Source organism: Nyctereutes procyonoides, unplaced genomic scaffold, assembly GCF_905146905.1.
Source record: "Nyctereutes procyonoides isolate TBG_1078 unplaced genomic scaffold, NYPRO_anot_genome, whole genome shotgun sequence".
In the NCBI taxonomy this organism is placed as follows: domain Eukaryota; kingdom Metazoa; phylum Chordata; class Mammalia; order Carnivora; family Canidae; genus Nyctereutes; species Nyctereutes procyonoides.
Genome location: NW_026575135.1, coordinates 35,406,016 through 35,428,620, shown reverse-complemented (window position 1 = coordinate 35,428,620; position 22,605 = coordinate 35,406,016). Strand labels below are relative to the sequence as shown.

The 22,605-nt window shown below is 40.1% G+C and overlaps 2 protein-coding genes across 4 annotated transcripts in view; one reads left to right on the top strand and one right to left on the bottom strand.

The window, feature by feature from the left end:
• The first annotated feature begins 11,173 nt into the window (after window positions 1–11,173).
• Window positions 11,174–12,666, top strand: RRAGA (Ras related GTP binding A). The gene has a single exon (XM_055302178.1). It carries the CDS (start codon window positions 11,318–11,320, stop codon window positions 12,257–12,259), a length of 942 nt encoding a protein of 313 aa, XP_055158153.1. The 5' UTR covers window positions 11,174–11,317; the 3' UTR covers window positions 12,260–12,666.
• A 1,187-nt stretch (window positions 12,667–13,853) lies between these two features.
• The window catches only part of HAUS6 (HAUS augmin like complex subunit 6), a 47,668-nt gene continuing 38,916 nt past the window's right edge, over window positions 13,854–22,605 (bottom strand). For all 3 annotated transcript variants that reach the window (XM_055301842.1, XM_055301844.1, XM_055301843.1), the window contains 3 exons: window positions 20,790–20,925; window positions 18,655–19,695; window positions 13,854–17,361 (listed from right to left, as the gene is read on the bottom strand). In XM_055301842.1, the coding sequence (XP_055157817.1) occupies window positions 17,300–17,361; window positions 18,655–19,695; window positions 20,790–20,925 (1,239 nt within the window). In that variant the 3' untranslated portion in view covers window positions 13,854–17,299. The remainder of the gene's footprint in view (window positions 17,362–18,654; window positions 19,696–20,789; window positions 20,926–22,605) is intronic.

The window sequence follows — 22,605 nt, the reverse complement described above, 5'->3', positions numbered from 1 at the left end:
ATAAGTAATGAAACAGAGAGATATCTCCCAAAGCCCTCTCTCTCCAAAGGGTTAATATGGGAAGCTTTTATTTGGTGTATTAGGGGCCAAGGCAGGGAGCTTGAATAAGCATTTCAGTTCAGATGGGTATACCTGCCATGTCAACATGCCAGTACATAGCTCTGTAGGGGTCAAGGGCAGGCCACCTCAACTTGGGCCACTTTGGCACAAGAATATTTTGAGTTTAAAAGCATGCATAACTCGGTAGTTTCAGAAAAAGCTCTTTACTTCCCCCTCAACTGCCTAAAAAGAATTTTAGAATTTAGATAGAGGACCTGCTCCGGAAGAGAGCTATCACCATTGCTAACATTACACTATGAACTAGGTATGGTAGACAGAGGGAACCTAGCAAGGCCACTTGGATCACAGTCTCTTTGCCCCATTGTTTGAGTGGCCCAACAAACATCTATTTACCAAATATTTACTCTTTTTCATCTTCCTGTAAACTGTATTCCTTTCCTCTAAAGTCCAAGACCACTACCCACTTGTCCTTACCTCTGGATGACATATATACCTCATTTTTCCTGATTGTCTTTGGAATTTCCATGTTTCTGTGTTCCCCATGTGTACACTATTACATTTGATTTCCTCTTGTTAATCTGTCTCATGTCAAATTGATTCTTAGCCAGCTAGAAGGACCTTGAATGGAACAGGAATTCTTATTCCCCAACACATCATAAATTCAAAAAGTGGCGGAAAACTCTGTCCCTAGGAGGTGATCTTGTATTATAATGCATTAGAGGCAACTTAGGACAACCCAGGGGGCCTTCTATGCAGGTCATCAGTTCCACTGATCTGGCTCAAACTAGCTCATGTAAGGGGCTATTAAGTGAGACGCAGCTTGCATAGGGCTATAAAACACAACACTTAATTGGATGTCTTCTTGGCAAAACAAAACACATTCCTTCCCCTTCTCCCTTTTGCTGATAACTTTCAGCTCTATGATCAGAGCAACTTCCTGTTGCATCCTTGCTAACAAGACCTGTAAGTCAAATTAAGGTGGAAGAGAAGTAGCTGACATAGATGGCAGATCATGTCTTTACACTTGACCATAAAACTCTTTCTCCTTCTTTTCCTTTTCTTTACTCTGGCACTGTCCTAGAAGGATGGCACCCTCATCTGTATCTCCCAGGCCACTGCTATGGGGAGGTGGGGAGTCAACCTCTCTTATTTCAGGGTTAAAAAATAAATAAAATAAACTTCATTGTACCCGTAACTTTTCACAAGCAAAATAAGACATGTCATCAGTCATTCCCCTAAATTCACACTGTTGAGTTAAAATGGACACTTCTTTTGGCAAGGCCCTATTTTCCTGGTTAAAGATAAATGTAAATAAGGTTATACATAAAGATAAACTTTTTATTTTATTACAAAATCTCCTAAAACAATAGCAGCCCAACAAAAATGTGTAGACTCTCGGGCCAAATTTGTCCTTAATAGATTAGCTCTTGCTTATCTTTTGGCTGAGCAAGGAAGTGTCTATGCTCTGTTCAAACCACCTGCTATGCCTGGATTAACCTTTTTGAGGAAGCTAAAACCCAATTACATAAGTACATACTGCTTGGCTTAAAAGGGTGACTGCTTCCACAGGGTCTTTCTTTGACTTATTTTGATTGGATGGCTCCAAAGTGTTGGGAATTCTCAAACTATTGGGAAGTACTGGGAATTATCCTGCTTATAGTAATCATAATAATCTCCCTGGCACATTTTTAAAAATGCTTTTTAAATGTATGTTTGCAGCCGCTAACCAACCAAGCAAATGATCTCCCTAAGACTGGAATGAGGAAAATAACCAACTCAAAGAATGTGAACCAGAAGCTGTGACCTATGAATATCACAGAGGCTAAGTAAAAATGGCATGACCTAGCAATACCACACAAAGGAGCACAAAATACTGTGATCTGCGAGAGCCCCAGCTGAGAGTGGCATCAATGCCTTCACATTTGATCACAACTCTCAGTTAAGCTAAGAGCCTGATTAAAGGGGGGAATTGTTAAGAGAAAACCATAGGCTCAAAATAGGATCACTTAAACCAAGTTCCCAAATCTGGGCTTTCCACCCATTCTAACTGCAGTTTCAACCTCCTCCAGAAATGCAGACTTAACTGGTCAGTCAGGAAAAATTTTCTGTCAGCACCAATGAGCCTGTCACCTGGATCCTCTCCATCCCCCAAAAGAAAGATGACGGAGACAGAACATGAAGACTCCTAACTCTGGGAAACAAACTAGGGGTGGTGGAAGGGGAGGAGGGCGGGGGGTGGGGGTGACTGTGTGACGGGCACTGAGGGGGCACTTGACAGGATGAGCACTGGGTGTTATTCTGTATGTTGGCAAATTGAACACCAATAAAAAATAAATTTATTATTAAAAAAAAATAAAGATGAGGTTGTTCCCCACCCCAACCCCACAAACAGCCTAATCTGGAACAATCCTTTTCTTTTTCTAATAATCTTCTGGCCCCCACCTTCCATCTATAAAAACCTTCCATTCCAGACAAGTTAGTGCCTTTCTAACTTGCTAGATGGGATGCTGTCTAATTCATGAGTTGTTTAATAAAACCAATTAATATTCACATTTACTTGGTTGAATTTTGTTTTTTTTTCTTTTTTTTGAATTTTGTTATTTAACAATATTTACTCAAGAGAAATGAAAATATATATATACACAAAAAATTTGATATGAATGTTCATGTAGCATTTTTCGTAACAGTGACAGTGTAAAAAGTGGAAACAACCCCAATTCCCATCAACTGGAGAATGAACAAACAAAATGTTGTCATGCATATTTGTACAATGAACTATTACTTACCAATAAAAATAAAGTACTGATACATTCTACAATATGTATGAACCTCAAAAACTCTGCTAAGAGAAAGGGACCAGGTATTTTCAAAACTATGTATTACATGATTCCATTTATATGAAATTTTTAGAGAAGGTAAATTTATAGAGACAGAGGCAAAAGAGTGGTTGCTGAGTCTCAGGGTGGGAGCAGAAATTGACAGAGACAATGGAATTTTGCCAGTCTTCTGACAAATATTCTAAAACTGAGTCACGGTGATGGAACTATATACTTGTATACAATGGATGAATTTTATAATGTGTAAATTATACCTCAATAAAGCTTTTCAAAGTTAAAAAAAAATAGGGGCACCTGGATGGCGCAGTTAAGTGTCTGACTGAGGCTCAAGGTCATGACATTGGGGTCCTGGGACCGAGTCCTGCATTGGGCTCCCTACTCAGTGAGGAGTCTTCCTCTGCCCTTCCCCCACTTCTCTCTCTCATAAATAAAATATTTTTTTAAGATTTATTTATTTATTTATTTATTTACTTACTTACTTACTTATTTATTTATGACAGATCTAGAGAGAGAAAAAGAGAGGCAGAGACACGGAAGGAGGGAGAAGCCGGCTCCACACCGGGAGCCCGACGCGGGACTCGATCCCGGGTCTCCAGGACGGCGCCCTGGGCCAAAGGCAGGCGCCAAACCGCTGAGCCACCCAGGGATCCCCTAAAATCTTTAAAATAAATAAATAAAATATGTTTGGTATAAGTGGAAGGCTAGAATACCTGTTTTGTACAGTAATAGCCTTCTGAAAAGGGCTTTTTGGAGAGTTTAGAGTATTCTAACTTAGGAAGCTTCAGTATCATGATAATGCTGGTTCATTCTGAATGAATGATACTGAGTAACATTGATTCACCCATCTGCTTAGAGACTAAGAACAGAACCATACTATATTTTTAGGGGGAAGGGGACATTATGACCTAGGTTTGGCAAGTAGACCCTGCAGTTATTTCATGAGTTGAAATTCCATTTCAACAACTCTAACTAAATGACATTAATGGATATAATTATTAATAGATGTAAATTATGACATTAATACCATATAATGTGGGAGTTCTTATATCCAACTGAAGTTGTTTTGAGTTGAAAACAGACTGTTACAACTCTAAGATTTTAGGTAATCCCCTTGGTAACCACAAAGAAAATGCTTATAGATGATACACAAAAGAAAAAGAGAAAATAATCAAAATATACCAATACAAAAAAGCAACGAAACACAAAGGAAGACAGCAAGAGAGACAAGAGGGACAAAACACCTACAAACAAAACAGCTGAAAAATGATACTAGTAAAAAAAAAATGATACTAGTAAATCCTTCCCTATCAATAATTACTTTAGATGTAAATAAACTAAACTCCTTAATAAAAGGAAACAAAAAAAGATAGAGTAGCCAAGAGAATAAAAAATCATGTATGCTGTCTCTAAGAAACCCACTTTAAATTCAAGAACACACAGAAGCTAAAAGTGAAAGGATGGAAGAAGTTATTCAATGCAATTGGTAGTCAAAATAAAGTAGGAATGGTTATACTTAGACAAAGTAGATTTTAGGTGAAAAACTGTTTCTAGGGTGCCTGTGTGGCTCAGTCTGTTAAGCATATGCCTTTGCCTCAGGTCATGGTCCCAGGATTCTGAGATCGAGCCTTGCATCAGACTCCCAGAGAGCCTGCTTCTCCTTTTTCCTCTGCCACTCCCCCTGCTTGTACTTTCTTACGCTCTCACTCTCTCTAGTTCTCTCTCAAATAAATGAATAAAAATATTTTTTAATGTTAAAAACTTAAAAACTTTCTAGAGGGGCACCTGGGTGGCTCAATCAGTTAAGCATGGGACTGTTGGTTTCAGCTCAGGTCATGATCTCAGGGTTGTGAGATCAAGCCCCACATTGGCTCTGCACTGGGCGTGGAGCCTGCTTGAAATTCTCTCTCTCCGTCTCCCTCTGCTCCTTCCACCCTTAAAAAAAAGAAGAAAAGAACTATTTCTAGAGACAAAGGTTATTACATAATGCTAAAAGGGTCAACTCAAAACGCAGGTAGGTAAAACAATTACAAATACATACACATCCAACATCAAAGCACCTAAATATGTAAAAGAAGTATTAGTGGACCTGAAAGGATAAATTGACAGCAATACAATAAGAGTAGGCTTCATACCCTACTTGTAATAACAGAACATCCAGGCAGGAAATCAATAAATGGTGGACTTGAACAACACTATAGACCAAACAGACATATACACTATGGACATAACAGACATATATGTATTACATGTTCTCCCAACAGCAGAAGAATACACATGCTTCTCAAGTACACAGAGAACATTTTCTGGGATAGATCACATGTTAGGTCACAAATAAGTCTTAATAAATTTAAGATCAAAATCAAATAAAACAAAAAACAAAAAACAAAAAAATCAAATCAAATATCTTTTTTATCACAATAAGATGAAACTAGGCATCAATAACAGCAAGAAAACAGAAAATTCACAAATATATGGAAACTAAGACACTTGAATAAACACTGGATCAAACAGGAAATCAAAAGGGAATTCAAAAATTATCTTGAGGGGGATCCCTAGGTGGCGCAGCGGTTTGGAGCCTGCCTTTGGCCCAGGGCGCGATCCTGGAGACCCTGGATCAAGTCCCATGTCGGGCTCCCAGTGCATGGAGCCTGCTTCTCCCTCTGCCTGGGCCTCTGCCCCCCTCTCTCTCTGTCTCTATGAATAAATAAATAAAATCTTAAAAAAAAAAACATGATATAAACTGTCAACAAAATAGGTACAAGAGGAAACTTCCTCAACACAATAAAGGTCACTTATGAAAAGCCAGACCTAACATCATAATCAATAGGGAAAAACTGAAAGCTTTTCCTCTAAGATCTGGTACAAGGCAAGGATGCCCACTCTTGCTCCTTCTATTCAACATATTACAAGTACTAGCAAGAGCAATCAGAAAAAAAAGAAAAAGGGAAAAAAAAGGCAGGGGTGTGGAATAAAAGGCATCTAAATCAGAAAGGAAGAAGTGAAATTATCACTGTTTGCAGATGACAGTGCTCTCTATATGTAGAAAACCCTAAAGACTTCACAAAACAAAAAAATTAGGGCTAATGAATTCAGTAAAGTTGCAAGATACAAAATCAACTTACAAAAATAAGTTGTAAGTTATTACAACTTCTTTACACCAACAACAATCCATCCAAAAGGGAAATCAAGAAAATAATCCCATTTACAATAGTGTCAGAAAGAATAAAATATTTAGGAATGAATTTGAACAAGGTGAAAGCCTGTACACTGAAAGCTAGAACTCAATGATGGAAGAAACTGAAGATGACACAAATAAATGGAAGGATACCCTGTGTTCACGGATTAAAAGAATTAATACTGTTTAAATGTTCATATTCCCCGAAATTCTGATGACATTTTTCAAAGAAATAGAAAACCAACTATAAAATTTGTATGAAACCACAAGAGGCTCTGAATGGTCAAAGCAAACCTGAAAAAGAACAAAGCTGAAGGTATCACACTCCCAGATTTCAAATTATACTGCAAAGCTGTATAATCAAACAGTACGGTAATGGCATAAAAACAGACATACAGGGCAGCCCCGGTGGTGCAGCGGTTTAGCACCGCCTGCAGCCCAGGGCGTGATCCTGGAGACCCTGGATTGAGTCCCACATCGGGCTCTCTGTATGATGTCTGCTTCTCCCTCTGCCTGTGTCTCTGCCTCTCTCTCTCTCCCTATGTCTATCATGAATAAATAAATAAATAAATATTTTTAAAAAATGGATTAAAGATGTGAATATAAGACCTAAAGCCATAAAACTCCTAGAAAAAAGCATAGGGAAATGGTTCTTGACATTGGTCTTGGAAAAGTTTTTTTGGATATGTCACCAAATGTGCAAGCAACAAAAATCAAAAATAAACAAATGGAGCTACATCAAACTAAAAACCTTGTGCATAGAAGAAAAAAAAAACACCAACAGAACAAAAAAAGTAACCTATGGAATGGGAGAAGACATTTGCAAATCATTTATCTGATAAGGGATTAATATCCAAAATGTATAAACACTTCTGAAATTCAATAGGGGGAAAAATCAGATTTTAAAAATGGGCAGAGGACCTAAATAGACATTTTTCCAAAGAAGACATAACAAATAGCCAACAGGTATGTGAAAAGAGGCACTTGCCATCACTACACATCAGGGGAATGTGTATCCAAACCAGGAGATATCACCTCACACCTGTCGTCATCAAAAAGACAAGAGATAAGCTTTGGTGAGCATGTGGGAAGGAGGGCAACTTTGTGCACTGTTGGTTGGAATGTAAACTGGTGTAGCCACTATGGAAAACAGTATGGAGATTCCTCAAAAAATCAACAATAGAAGTTACTATATGATTCAATGATCCCACTTCTGGGTATATATATATATTCAAAGGAAATGAAAACACTATCTGGAAAAGATAATCTGTTCTCCTCCCACCCCACCCACACCCAGTTCATTGCAGGATTGTTTACAGTAGCCAAGACATGGAAACAACCTAAGTCTCCATCAATGGATACATGAAGAAAGAAAATATGATATATATTTTTATATTATGATTATAGAATATATATTATTCACCCATTTAAAAAGGAAGGAAATCCTGCCATTTGCAACAACATGAATGGATCTTGAAGGCATGCCAAGTGAAATAAGTGAAAGACAAATACTGTATGATCTCCTTTGTATGTGGAATCTAAAAAACCAAACAGAGATACAGAGAATAGATGGATGGTTGCCAGGGATTGGGAAATGGGTGAAGGCAGTCAAAAGGTACAAACTTTGAATCATAAGATAAATTCTGGGGATGTAATGTACAACATGGTGTCAATAGTTAGCAGTTCGGTACTATATGTTTGAAATTTACCAAGAGTATAGATCTTAATAGTTCTCATGGCCAAAGGGGGAAAAAAGTCGTAACTACCTGAGGTGATGGATGTTAACTAAACTTATTGTGGCATCATTTGGCAATATACACACATATCAAATCATTATGTTATACACCTAAAACTAATACAGTGTTACATATCAGTAAAATGGGGAAAAAGCATCACTACAACCAACATAAATACTAGAAGAATTTAAATAAACTGAATGCTAAAAATAAAGAATGTTCAACTTCCCTAAGGCATGGCAGGAATATCTACTATTGATATATTTTAGCTAAAATCTATGCTAATTAACTACTTGTTGAATAATGTTAGAGAACATGCTTGGTGGCTCATAAAACTGCAAGTGTGTGGGGATGCCTGGGTGGCTCACTGGTTGAGCGTCTGCCTCCAGCTCAGGGCATGATCCTGGGGTCCTGGGATTGAGTCCTGAGTCAGGCTCCCCGCAGGGAACCTACTTTTTCCTCTTTGTCTCTGCCTCTCTCTGTGTGTTTCTCACGAATAAAATCAAATAAACTGAAAGTGTGTTAAGTTTTAAATACAAAATTAGGGGCATCTGGGTGGGTCTGCCTTCAGCTCAGGGCGGGATCCTGGTGTTTTGGGATTGAGTCCTGCATCTGGCTCCTCATGGGGAGCCTGCTTCTTCCTCTGCCTATGCCTCTGACTCTCTGGGTCTCTCATGAATACATAAATAAAATCTTTTTTTTTAAGTTTTAAACATAAAATTAAAATAAAATTTTACCATTAAAAGAAAGAGAGGCATCTGGGTGGCTCAGTCTGTTAAGCGGTCTGCCCTTGGCTTAGGTCAGGATCACAGGGTCCTGGGATCCAGGGAGCCTGCTTCTCCTCTCCTCCCTGCTCCTGCTCTCTCTCTCTCTCTCTCTCTCTCTCTCTCACACACACACACACACACACTTTCACTCTCTCTCTCAAATAAATTTAAAAAAACAATTTTTAAGAAATGGTGGTTTATATATAGAGTATTTTCTTGCCTTTTAAAAGGAGATCGTGTCATTTCCAACAACATGAATGAACCTGGATGACATTATGCTGAGCGAATAAACTAGAAAAAGAAAGAAAAAAGTTGGGGATCCCTGGGTGGCGCAGCGGTTTGGCGCCTGCCTTTGACCCAGGGCGCGATCCTGGAGACCCGGGATCGAATCCCACATCGGGCTCCCGGTGCATGGAGCCTGCTTCTCCCTCTGCCTATGTCTCTGCCTCTCTCTCTTTCTCTCTCTGTGACTATCATAAATAAATTTAAAAAAAATTAAAAAAAAAAGAAAGAAAAAAGTTTGCAGGATCTCAATTATGTGGAATCTTTAAAAGTCAAATCCATAGTAGCAGAGAACAGAATGGGGGTTCCCAGGCACAAGGAGGTGGAGGTCATAGGGAGATGTTGATCAGAGGGTATAAAGTTGCAGTTATGCAGGATGAGTAAGTGTAGAGAGCTAGCCTACCACAGGATGACTGTGGTTAATACTATATTGAATACAGAAAATCTGCTGGGAGTGGATTTCAGGTGCTCTCACCACACAGAGAAGTAACTATGAGGTTAGTCTGCGGTAATCATTTCACTGTGTGTATCAAATCACCTTGTACACCACCTTAAATATATATAATTTATATTTTTAAAAAAGACAAATTGCATTCCATTGTTTAATAGATGTGTAACTTGGTAAAATTACTTAATCCCTCTAAGCTTTGATTTATTCACTTGAAAACAAGATTGTTTATTCATGAGGTCATTTATTTATTCATGAAGTTATCATGAGGATGGATCTCCAGCACAGCTTCATACCAGTTTCCTAGAGCTTTGGGATTCCAACAATAAATTCCAAAGCCTGAGAAAAGGAAAAGGAGCTTGCTTCCAAATGGAGAAAGCACTGGGGGTGGGGTGGGGGGTGGGGGGTGGGGGTGTGTCAGTGCACCCCCCAGTAGGGGTTTACTACCATTTCACTGTGTAGCACGGGGCAGTCACTTAACCTTCCCAAGTCTCACTTCCTCACCTGCAGTGCTCTGTGTGCCGTGCTTGCGTGCAGCACACCCGGGAATCTGGGGAGGCCTCACGGGGCTGAGGAGCCTGGCCTTCCTCCACCTCACCGGCGTGCAGTCCTGTCCTGTCCCGTCCTGGGCTGGGCTGGGCTGTCCCGGGCTGTCCCGGGCTGTCCCGTCCCGTCCCATCCTGTCCTGTCCTGGGCTGGGCTGTCCCGGGCTGTCCAGGGCTGTTCCGTCCCGGCCCCGCCCTGTCCTGTCCCGTCCCGTCCTGGGCTGGGCTGTCCCGGGCTGTCCCGTCCCGTCCCATCCTGTCCTGTCCTGGGCTGGGCTGTCCCGGGCTGTCCCGTCCCGTCCCATCCTGTCCTGTCCTGGGCTGGGCTGTCCCGGGCTGTCCCGTCCCGTCCCATCCTGTCCTGTCCTGGGCTGGGCTGTCCCGGGCTGTCCCGTCCCGTCCCATCCTGTCCTGTCCTGGGCTGGGCTGTCCCGGGCTGTCCCGTCCCGTCCCATCCTGTCCTGTCCTGGGCTGGGCTGTCCCGGGCTGTCCCGTCCCGTCCCATCCTGTCCTGTCCTGGGCTGGGCTGTCCCGTCCCGTCCCATCCTGTCCTGTCCTGGGCTGGGCTGTCCCGGGCTGTCCCGTCCCGTCCCATCCTGTCCTGTCCTGGGCTGGGCTGTCCCGGGCTGTCCCGTCCCGTCCCATCCTGTCCTGTCCTGGGCTGGGCTGTCCCGGGCTGTCCCGTCCCGTCCCATCCTGTCCTGTCCTGGGCTGGGCTGTCCCGGGCTGGGCTGTCCCGTCCCATTCTGTCCTGTCCTGGGCTGGGCTGTCCCGGGCTGGGCTGTCCCGGGCTGTCCCGGGCTGTTCCGTCCCGTCCCGTCCTGTTCCATCCCGTCCTGTCCTGTCCTGGGCTGGGCTGTCCCGGGCTGGGCTGTCCCGGGCTGTCCCGTCTCGTCCCGTCCTGTGCTGTCCGGGGCCGTCCCGGGCCGGGCTGGGGCGGGAGCCGGATCTGGCCACGAGATGGCAGCATTCTCGTAACCGAGCGAACGCACGCGTACACCTAGCAACGGCACCCCCGGCGCGAAGAGGGAAACGGGACGCCCAGTGCGGGTCCCCCTCCGCTCCATCCCTCGGGCGCCCCCGCCCCGCCCCGCCCCGCCCCCCCCCAAACCTCGCCCCGGGCGCACCGCGGCGGCAGCTCCTCCGGGCCCGCGCGGCCGAGTGCCGGGCCGCGCCGCTCTCGCGAGACCGCCGCCGGAAGTGGGTGGTAGCCGGACGCCGCGGCCGCGCTCCCCGGAAGGCGAGCTGTTCTCCCGAGCGTCGCAGCCGCCTCGCCCAGGGCGCTCGCCTCCGAGGGAGAGCTCCCGCCGCCGCGCCCTTTCCGGCCCAGACCTCCCGCCGTCGGCTGCCGGCACCGCACGGCTGCACGGCCGGGCCTGCAGAGCCCCTGCGCCCCGACCCCGCCCTCCGTCCGCGCCGCAGGTAGGCCGCGCCCTGAGGCCCATTCGGCGGCGGCTCCGGCGGGTGATGCCCAACACAGCCATGAAGAAGAAGGTGCTGCTGATGGGGAAGAGCGGGTCGGGGAAGACCAGCATGCGGTCGATTATCTTTGCAAACTATATCGCTCGCGACACCCGGCGCCTGGGTGCCACCATTGATGTGGAGCACTCCCACGTCCGATTCCTGGGCAACCTGGTGCTCAACCTGTGGGACTGTGGCGGTCAGGACACCTTCATGGAGAATTACTTCACCAGCCAGCGAGACAACATCTTCCGTAACGTGGAGGTGCTGATCTACGTGTTTGACGTGGAGAGCCGCGAACTGGAAAAGGACATGCATTATTACCAGTCGTGTCTGGAGGCCATCCTCCAGAACTCTCCGGATGCCAAAATCTTCTGCCTGGTGCACAAAATGGATCTGGTTCAGGAGGATCAGCGTGACCTGATTTTTAAAGAGCGAGAGGAAGACCTGCGGCGTTTGTCTCGCCCCCTGGAATGCGCTTGTTTTCGAACCTCCATCTGGGACGAAACGCTCTACAAAGCCTGGTCCAGTATTGTCTACCAGCTCATTCCCAATGTGCAGCAGCTGGAGATGAACCTCAGGAATTTTGCCCAAATTATTGAGGCCGACGAAGTCCTGCTGTTCGAGAGGGCTACGTTCTTGGTCATTTCCCATTACCAGTGCAAGGAGCAGCGTGATGTCCACCGGTTCGAGAAGATCAGCAACATCATTAAGCAGTTCAAGCTGAGCTGCAGTAAATTAGCCGCTTCTTTCCAGAGCATGGAAGTTCGAAATTCTAACTTCGCGGCCTTCATCGACATCTTCACCTCAAACACGTACGTGATGGTGGTTATGTCTGACCCGTCGATCCCTTCCGCAGCTACTCTGATCAACATTCGCAATGCCAGGAAACACTTTGAGAAGCTGGAGAGAGTGGATGGCCCCAAGCACAGCCTCCTGATGCGTTGAATATTGCCAAATACTCTTTCTGAAGATGCTCAATTGCCTTCCCCACCCCCGCGTTTTTGTTTTTTTTTTTCAATAATGTCGTGTGCTTAAAAGTGAGCTTTGAAATGTGTGCTGCTTACTACCTTCCATCTTTCTTCCCTACTCCCCGCCCCCCTCCCCCACTTTAAACCTATTTACTCAGTTATCCAGTAGAGCTTCAGGATGGCCTTTCTGAAAAGTTGGTATGGTGTAACACTAAAGTAGGTGGTGTGTGTGTGTGTATGTGTGTGTGTGTGTTCTGATGACCTGGTTATAATAGATATACACATTAAAGCCTTTACAGTCTCTTCCTGTATTCCTTACAAGATTGCAAAGATGGAATGCTACTATTTTATCAGCAAGGTATTAAAATGCATTTATAAATCCTTCTTGGCTTCAATCATGAATAAACATTTGCTGTTAGCAATTTAAAATATGGTCTTATTTTAAATGATTTGAAGGTGGTTAATACCTAAAGACTCTGCCCACCAAGTATTGCTTAGCTGATAAATTTCAGTTTTGTGATCTAGCCCCCATCACCTTATGGATAGTTCATAGCAGCTGTAAGCAGAGCGATTAAGAGTAAGGGCTCTGAGGCTAGACGAGCTGAGTTATTCCTTCATTTGCTAGCTCTGTGAACTGAGCAAAGGTACTTCATTTCATGGTTTCCTCATTCATGAAATGTAGTAAGAGTAGCTCTATTTACAGGTTTTTTTTTTTAATTAAAAAATGGAAAGCATTTAGAATGGTGCCTGACACATACTCAGTACTATATATCAGCTATCAATACCACTACCTGAGCCATTCACCACCCTATACCCACCCACCTCCACCCCATCTCCCACCACCACCTCTGCCAAGTGCTTACCCCCAAATTACTAGACTGAAACCTGTTGAACCCTTACTAAATGCCAGGTACTTTTAAATGCTTCATGTGTATTTTCTTATTTAATCCACACAACCTGAAGTAGATTACTTTTATTTTTTAATAGGTAAGAAAACCTTATTAAGGTCATACAGCTAAACCTAAGCAGTAGAATTACAGACCTACCCCTCTCCTAACCTTACTACTTCTTCCATTGACAGAAAAATTAATCATAAAAACCTTAGCTTTTCAGGTGTATAATCCTTCACATAATTCCCCTTTGTATACAGACATTAAATATAACAGAGCTTAAGCATTTCCAAGGCCTTTATAGCAGCAGCTGTGGATTGACAAAGGCCTTACCCATGAAGAGCAAGAAGCTATTCACATGTAAGTTATTAACCTCTCCTAAGCATGGCCTTTGGCAGTAAATTAAAGGCTCCAGATTTAAAAAAAAAAAAAAAACTCTTAAGGATAGATTTCCCTTTTAAAATCACTTTAAAAAAAAAAATAAAATAAAATCACTTTAAAATACCACATTTAGTAAACCTAATTAAAACAGCAGTAACAAAATACATTTACCTGAATCACTTAACCTCTCAAATTTCTTTTGTTGATCAAGTTACTGGTAGACCTTTATATGTGATCATTTTTGGAATTATAAGGCATGGTTCTTTTTGATACTATATAGGAAATTCCAAAGCCAGGTGGTATAATATTGAATGTTTATTCAAGACTATGGTGAATAGAACATATTTACAAATAGTCCCATAAAGGACTCACAAATATTTTAAAGTTGGCATGTGGACTTGACTTGCACAGTGTGTGAGGAGAAAGAGCAACTATGTATCTGCAACATAATGTCAAAGAGAATTTTACCTTTGCAAGTATTTCTACATTAAGGAAAATGTCCTTAAAACATTTTAATTTAGTATTCCAAGAGTAGGAAAAAAATAGGGTTTCCTTTATAAAGGTCTCAAGAATTCCTGTTTTTTTCCCTTAGAGAAGATGGATTTCATAGATCATGGTTTCAAAATACCGTTATTTTTTTCAATTAAATTCCCCCAAAATGTTTTTTTAGCCTCAAATACTCTTTATTCCACTTGATAACATTTTTCATGTTAAACACTCCATGCTTGTCCTCTTTAAACACATAAAACAATTAGGACAAAAAATTGGGACATTTTGTCATTCAAGTTGACAGAAGTCAGTTTACACACCTTTATCTAACAAATAGTGAATAAAACAAGGTACATTCTGTATAATCTGCTATGAATGTAATGAGAAAAATATATTTACAGCAATGAAGGAGCACTCTTTACCATTATTTTAATCCCATCACATAGGAGTCAAAACAATTCCAATACTTAAGTATTTGCTAAAGATGATCCATGACCCTTGAGGATATGTTGGGTGGATACACACCTCCCACATCTACATAGGCACATATATCCATATGTATATCAGTATGACTGCAAAGATTACATACAATCATGAAAAAATATGGTAAAAGCATTAAGTGAAAAAAATACTAAATGAATAAAAGATAAACTACAGATCTTAGAGAAGGGGTAAGTCCATGGGTTTGGAAGGGATAGATTAGGACTTCAAGGAGAAAGTAACATTAGGTCTGAGCCCTAAAGAGCTATAATTGTGAATTACGAGTTCTAAAGAGCCACGCTCACCAAAGCAGTTGAGTTTTAAAAAGGTGGCAGGGGACAATAGTATAAGGAGAAATAGAGGAATCCACGTAGGGGACGATGTATGTCTTTAAATTTTAACTCTGTTCTAGAATTAGCAATAAACCATTACTGGAATTTTTTAAACTAAGTGATCAAAACAGTCCCTTAGAGTCAAAAGGTAACTATGCAGGCAATACTGGAGAGGGAAGAGCCAGAAGGCAGTTAAGTCATAATCATGATGGTTTGGGAGAAAATGATAGGGGCGATAGGAGATATATTTGTTTATACCACTGGCATATAAAGGACAGGAAAGAATGCCAAAACTCCCAACCTATCACAGGTACAACTCACTTAACAATGTGGTTTTTGTAAATCTATACTGTCCATAGACATTTTGATCTTTTGATTCTCAGTAATTAAGAGCTTCCCACCCTTAATGGTGAACTTGCACTTCCTTTTCATTTAACCTCTAAAGCAGTACATATGTAATAATATACTTGCTTTTTTTTTTTATATATATATATTTTTTATACTTGCTTCTTTAAGGTACCCCAGAGCTAAATGTGACTGTATTCCCTAGCAGTGTTTCTCAATCTTTTAATTGAGCCTAAGAATTATCAGGGAAACATATTTAAAATATAGATTTTTAATCCCCATTTTAGACCTACAGAATCTACAGTTTTTAGGATATATCTCCAATGATTCCTTGAGTCCCTCTTAGACAAGTCGTTTAAGCTCCCTCCCTAGCTTCAGTATCATTGTCTGCAGAATAGATATAATAATCACTATCTTAAAAGTTAGGACAATTAAATGAAACAATATGTATTAATTTCTAGGAATGGCCCCAACATGTTGTAGATGCTAATAACCCTACCTCCTCCCTAATACATTAAATTTGGATTTACAGGTTTAGTGGGTTTTCTTATGGTACAGTACAGGACAGTTTCTACAGTAGATAGATCTACATTTCGTGATTTGTTGTATTAATAAACGAACACAGCCCCCTAGGAGAAGCTGTTCGTCCTCTTTGTTTTCCACGGCATATAAGGTAGTTAGTGTATGTGCTCTTCTTGTTTTTTTCTCACAAGAATACTGGCCTTCAAATTGGGATCAGACAACTTAAAAAGCCCAAAAGGAGTGAAGAAAGATCAAGCCCATCCACCTCCAGAACCCTTCCCTTCAACTTTTCTCCTCTTTACCAGTTTCTTGACAAACAGACAAGGTTTTGGTGGTAAGAACTGGGACTAGACAGAGGGGTACCATAGGTGCTACCACCATTCCAGTCCATGCTCATTGCTCCTGGTTCACACAGAGCAATGGCATACACTGGGATGGTAGAGACAAGCTCTCTCTTCGAGGATCATGAGAGTGAGGCCTCACATCTGACTTCCACATAGTCCAGAAGGTCAATAGGGGGCCAATTCCTGTGGCCATATCCTTTATCCTAGCCTATTAGTTACTTCAAGAAGGTCTTGTGATATAGTAAAGAAGGAAAATAGGATTGAATCCTAGCTTCACCACTGACTTAACTGTGACACTGAACAAGTACCCTGAATTCAGTTTTCTCCAACTTACTTTGAGGCTATTCATAGTGGCATACTGATGGTTTTTTAGAAGGAAAGTAAAACAATCAAAATTCACTGCTTTTCCTAACCCCCCCCCCAATAAACCAACAAGAGACTAATAAATTTTTACTTTTTTTTTGTTAAAATATAAAACTAGGGTTAAATTCTCAAAGTCTAAATTAGACTAAATATAAACCTGTACAACCCATTGAATGGATTTATAGTTTGACAGTGTTCCTTTTAAAAGTATCTAGACACCTTCCATTTTTTTCCTTTCTTCTAAATTCATTCTGCGCCAGTCCTTCACCTATCATCACATACATATTCGATTACACATTTTCCAGGACTAACTTAATACTTAAATAATAATTAAGCCTGCATAGAGCTTTCCTAAACTTAAACTTACTCACCCTAACTACACATCCCAAGGTACTACTCTCCTCACTTTTTTTGGTTAGTACTATGTTTCATAAAGAAACAATAAGTTATGTTATTTCCCTAAAATGAAAGATCAGTATTCAATGGTTATTATGTTAACCACTTAATAAAAGTACATCAAAAACCACTTATATTTATGTTAACTGAAATTATAATGTAATAAGTTAAACTAATACTTTGCTATTTACTTAATGCTTACAAATTATTCAAGGAATCAAAATGGCTTCACAAAACCTAATGTCTGCTTCCCAAATACTTCACATTTTAACCTCAGATCCATACAAAAAAAAAAATCCAAACATACTCTCTACGTAAAAACTAATGTTTGCTAAAAGGCATTATTCAGGATATTTTAGACCTTGAAAAAAAGTTTTTCTTTCAACATTTATTTAAATTATAAATCTGTTTTTATCCTGTGACACTGCTTGAAATTTAAGTACATCATAGTCATTAAATTATCTGGGTTTCTGCTTCATCTTTTCAAGTCCGACTGAAATTCATTTGCATCAAGGGTCTTATTCAAGATTTCTTCTTCTGCAAGGGTGATTTTAAAAAAGAGAAAAGTATAATCAAACATTACAAAGAAAAAATTAAATAGGACAGATTCCAAATAGTAGCAAATGTCAGTCTTCTTAAAAATGTTCACATACAATAATATATTTATAAGAAAAATACCTGTAATAAAACTATAATAAAAATTACCATTATTCTCACTGAGGTATCTTTTCTCCAGAGAATATCAATATACCCCTCTTAGAATACTTTTCAACATACCAGTGTTTAATTATCATGGGCAAACCAGAGTGATATATAATTAATTTTATCACCAGATCTTTATTTGCTCTAACATGCATTAACAGCAGGGTTTGTTTTTTTCATCTCTATGATGAAAATTTTCAACATAGAAAAGTAAAGAGAATTATCATTAACCCAATGTATCCATTATCCAGCTACAATAATTATTAATGCTGTTCTGTGGACTGGGTCCCCCTGTAAGATATGTTGAAGTTCCAACCCCAGTACCTCAGAATATGGCCTTATTTGGAAAGAGGGTCACTAAAGATATAATCAGTTAAGATGAGGTCATTCTGAACTAGGGTGGGCACTTAATCCTGTATGACTGGTGGCTTTATAAAGAAACCATATAGACACACAAGAGGAGAAAGCCACATGAAGATGGAGACAAATCAGAGCTGTGCTACAAGCAAAGGAACACCTAGGGCTACCAGAAACTGGGAAAGGCAAAAAAGATCTTCCTCTGGTGGCTTCAGAGGGACTGCGGTCCTGCCAAAACCTTGATTCTAGATTCTAGCCTTCAGAACTTGCCTCCAGGGACAACAAATTTCTGTTGTGTTAAGCTACCTGGTTTGTGATACTTTGTATGGCAGCCCCAGGAAACTAATACACTAACCTATCTTGTTTTGTCACCCAACCTGCTCAAATTTATTTCAAAAAAAATTACAAATATTATCACAAGAATGATATTTAACATGCATAGTGTTACTCAACCCATTTTTAGAACCATCTTCCACTAGCCAAGATTTTGATGAGGTTTACTTTTGATAGTCTGTATTATAAAAGCAGTAGGTTTCAGGGGTTTGGTTGTTTTCTACCCATCCCACACTAACTGTAAACTATATAGCCATCACTTGAGATTCTAAAAGTACCCACATAAGTGATAGGTTCACTCTTCTCATCTTAGTCAAGGAAGAGCACATTTTGTCACATTAACAATAAAAACCATGTAGCATTTAAGCATACTACTGTTAAAAGAGGCTAAGAGAAAAATTCAATAGGTCAATACACACAGGTCTGATTCAATCTTACCTTTTAAATTAGGTAGAAGTTCTCCAAGACTACATGGTATTGTAGTTTTCAATCTTTGTTCCACTGGAGAAAACTTAATTAGTGGTGAAAGAGACCGTTTTCTTTCACCAAGGGACATGCATAAAGATGGTTTTGTATAGTCAACATGCATATCATGACTGTCTAAAAAGTCAAGCATATCATCTGTTTGCATGTTTGTGGGAGTAGGACTCAATTCTGGTTTGTATCTTCCAAGTGTTTCAGGATTGGAAAGGCCACTTTCTTCCCTTTTCTTGGAGAGAGATTTTTTCAGAGCTTCGTATCTACGGCAAATGGCCTGTAAATTACAGTCTGATCCTGGAGTAGCTGGTCTTTCTCCCACATCTTCTGGAAAAATGCTACTGTGCAAAGGACTATTTGGTTCCAGTTTAAAATTGGCCTCTGTACTACTGGAGCTATTAAGACTTAGGTTACCAACTTCTTCTGGAAGAGTTTCATGTAATATGCCAAAATCAATATCCTTTAAACTCCTGGAACTAATTCCACTTGATACTTGAAAAGAGTCCCATAACATACTTTTATGCATGAAAGGTTCCTTATAAGAAGCTTGCAAGTGGTCAAGGGAAGTCTCCTCCTCACTGCTACCCATCACAACTCTCCTATTACCTGTAGCAGGGGAGAATGTCTCTATTCGGCTAGTTTCTAAAAGCTTGTTCTGTAATGCTGCACCCTCCAAATCTTGCTTGCACATTACTTTCTTACTTAACAAATCTGACTGATTTTGTATTGATGGTCCATCTGTATGACTGGTCACTGTATGTTTCTGAGGCACACACTTGAGGCAATCTGAAACAACTTTCTCTTCTGGCAAATGGGAATGGCTAGAATTCGATACAGTGCTTGCTGAGAGAAAGCTGGTCTTGCTAAATTCTCTTGGATTATGTAACACAGGTAAGGATTCTGGCAATACTTCTCTATGTTGAGTATCCATCTGAATTGATTCTGTACTTCTGTTATCTTCCAATTCAACAGCTTTTCTCCATGAACTCCTAATTTCACTTACTGATTAAATAAAGGGGAGGAAAACACAATTTACTAATATTCCCAAACAGAGCATGCAATTAAAAATTTAATTTCTAGTGCTCAACATAAAGCTACTGACTCAATACATGTTCCACAGATATGTCCCCTGGATGACAAGACTCTACAACAAACCAAAAGACCAACATCAAAGAACTCCTTCTCCAAATGATCACAAATAATAAAAGCTGTCCCTGAAATGTGCATATACTTTCACACAACACATACAAATCACATGAACAAGAAAAGATGTTTTCTTATTCATCTAAGCCAGAGTTCAGCAAACTTTTTCTCTAAAGAGCAGATGGTAATATTTTAGGTTTTGCAGGCCACTAGTATGTGGCAACTACTCAACTCTGCCATTGGAACATGAAAGCAATCATAAACAATATACTGACAAATCAGCAAGGCTATGTTCAATACAACTTTATTTACAAAAACACACAGGGCAAGGTAGATTTGGTTCACAGCCTGTTGTCTGCTGACCACTGATCTAGTCTGTGGCTAGGTTCAACCTGAATTTAATCAATTTAACTTCAAATACGTTGTTTCTAGCAGCAAAATGGAAATTATATTTAATTCAACCAGGATGATATGCCACATGGACAATTTCAGAATTTTGCCAACACAGATTAAAGGTTGTAAGAAAAAAGTACTGGGCAGTCTAGCTAGCTTGGGAGGGGTAGAAAAGATTTCTATACACACAATTTTTGGCTGATGTTGCTGGCTGCTGACTGTCAGGACACAGACTATATACTCTATAAATGTTGATCACAGGTCAGATGTGGAGGCAGAGGGGGTCTTAAAAGTGCTCAAGTATTTTCTAAGAGCCAAGTAAAACAACAAAATTGCAGAGTATCAGGGCAAAATAATACTGCTTAAACACTGCAATAGCTATGAGAACACCCACAATTAATACTTCAGTAAAAGTCCCTTACATCAAAACAAAACATTGCCACTAAAGTGAAAGATGGAGAAAAAGAATTTTAAACTGAGTTTCCAGAAGATATGTCAGGCCACAGATCTAACAGTAGTAATGTCTAAGAAAAAATAAGTGATAGAAATCATTAACTTACTCAAGTTTTCTGGCGTTCGGGGAATTTGTTTCCTTGTTAAGAATGGGTTAGAAACTAGAGAATCAAATATTTCCTCTAATTTTACTTCTTTTCCATTAGAGGGCTGTGGTGAATCCGATAAAACTGCCCTTGCAACCTAAAATAGAAAAGGTAAGCAAAAATTACCATCCTCCTTGGTAGAATGCAACAAAAGCCCTAATAAGAACAAATCAGCACCTGATGGTCAGCAGCCCCTACCACAGCAAATGGCACAAAAAGCCGCTCAAAAACACAGCTCCCAGTCACTCCATATAGTCTATCTAGGCACAATTTTCTGAAGGAAAATTAAACACAAAACTGGTTCCTCCCTTCTTATCTTAACTGGATATCCCATTATAAAGGAAAGGTAAAAATATTAATACTTGAGAAGATTCAGAGGTAGTCCTGATGACACAGTGACATAAGCTACTATACACCACATCTGTGAACTTGATAATTCTGTATCTGCTAAAATAACTACTTTTAAAGCAGATTCCTCTTAAATATAACCTATTGGCACAGTAACCTCTATTAACAAATGAAATACACTCTGAGAACATTATATCTTTGCCAGAAACCTCATTATCAGACATAAATTAGTAAACAAGGCATAGGAATACATTCTAAAATAGATAAAGTATACAATATTAAAAAAACTTCATTAATTAAATTTCAATAAAACTGAATAACAAAAAACATACACATTTAAAAAACTGCCCCAAGAGCACTAAAAAAAACTTCCTACAACCATAATCAAATGACCCCCCACTTACCTACCCTCCCCTATGAAAATGGGATTTCTTATAATTCAAACACTAAATATTTCTTGTCACAGACACTATTAAAGAAAATTAATTTCACTTCACTTTCAGAGCTATATGAGATTTTATGACTCTCTTCTTCTAATCCATCCCATTTTACTGCTAATATAAATTCTTTTAATTGAAAATGTCTCTCTTTCCACATCAGGAAAGAAAACAGAATGACTGACCACCTCTTATGTGGAATCCATCAACCAATAAAGAGAAATAATATAAACCTGAGAGATTTTAAAGTTATTTATAGACCAAGAAACGGGTCCAACCTCCTCATGTTAACAAACAAGAAAATGACTGATATCCAGCCCTCATATTTGGATATTTTTCACTTACTTTGATCAAGATTGAAATAAAGGAGGGAACACCAATACCTGAATCAGTATGTACTAAAACAAATTTTTCTTTCAGTCTCTCAAGAATATAAAGTAGCTGATTTATTTTCAGGCTCCTTATCCAAATTCAAACAATGCTAAGGGATGTTGTGGGAGACTAATAAAAATAACATTACAGAATGGCTTGAGTATTTGTATACACTTCTGCAGTAAATAGTACAATTTGACTACGAGCATTATGTAGTTACTTGCCAGTGTAAAGTCTCTTGTCAGGAAAACCAAAATCACAAACAATGATGCATTTAATGGCTTTTTAAATATTTAGAAAGGAGAAGGACAAACACTATGCTTAGTGATAATATATTACATAGTCTTTGTCCTTAATATTCAAAAAAAGAGGAAGTATGGCTAAGTAACAAACATTATTATTTTTTTAAAAGCAGATTATTTGGGGATCCCTGGGTGGCTCAGCAATTTGGCACCTGCCTTCGGCCCAGGGCATGGTCCTGGAGTCCCAGGATCGAGTCCTGCATTGGGCTCGATGCATGGAGCCTGCTTCTCCCTCTGCCTGTGTCTCTGCCTCTCTCTCTCTCTCTCTCATGAATAAATAAATAAAATCTTAAAAAAAAAGATTATTTTAATAGAATA

Bases quoted from the DNA above. Each gene is read 5' to 3' on its own strand.
- RRAGA (XM_055302178.1), top strand. From the start codon at position 11,318: ATGCCCAACACAGCCATGAAGAAGAAGGTGCTGCTGATGGGGAAGAGC.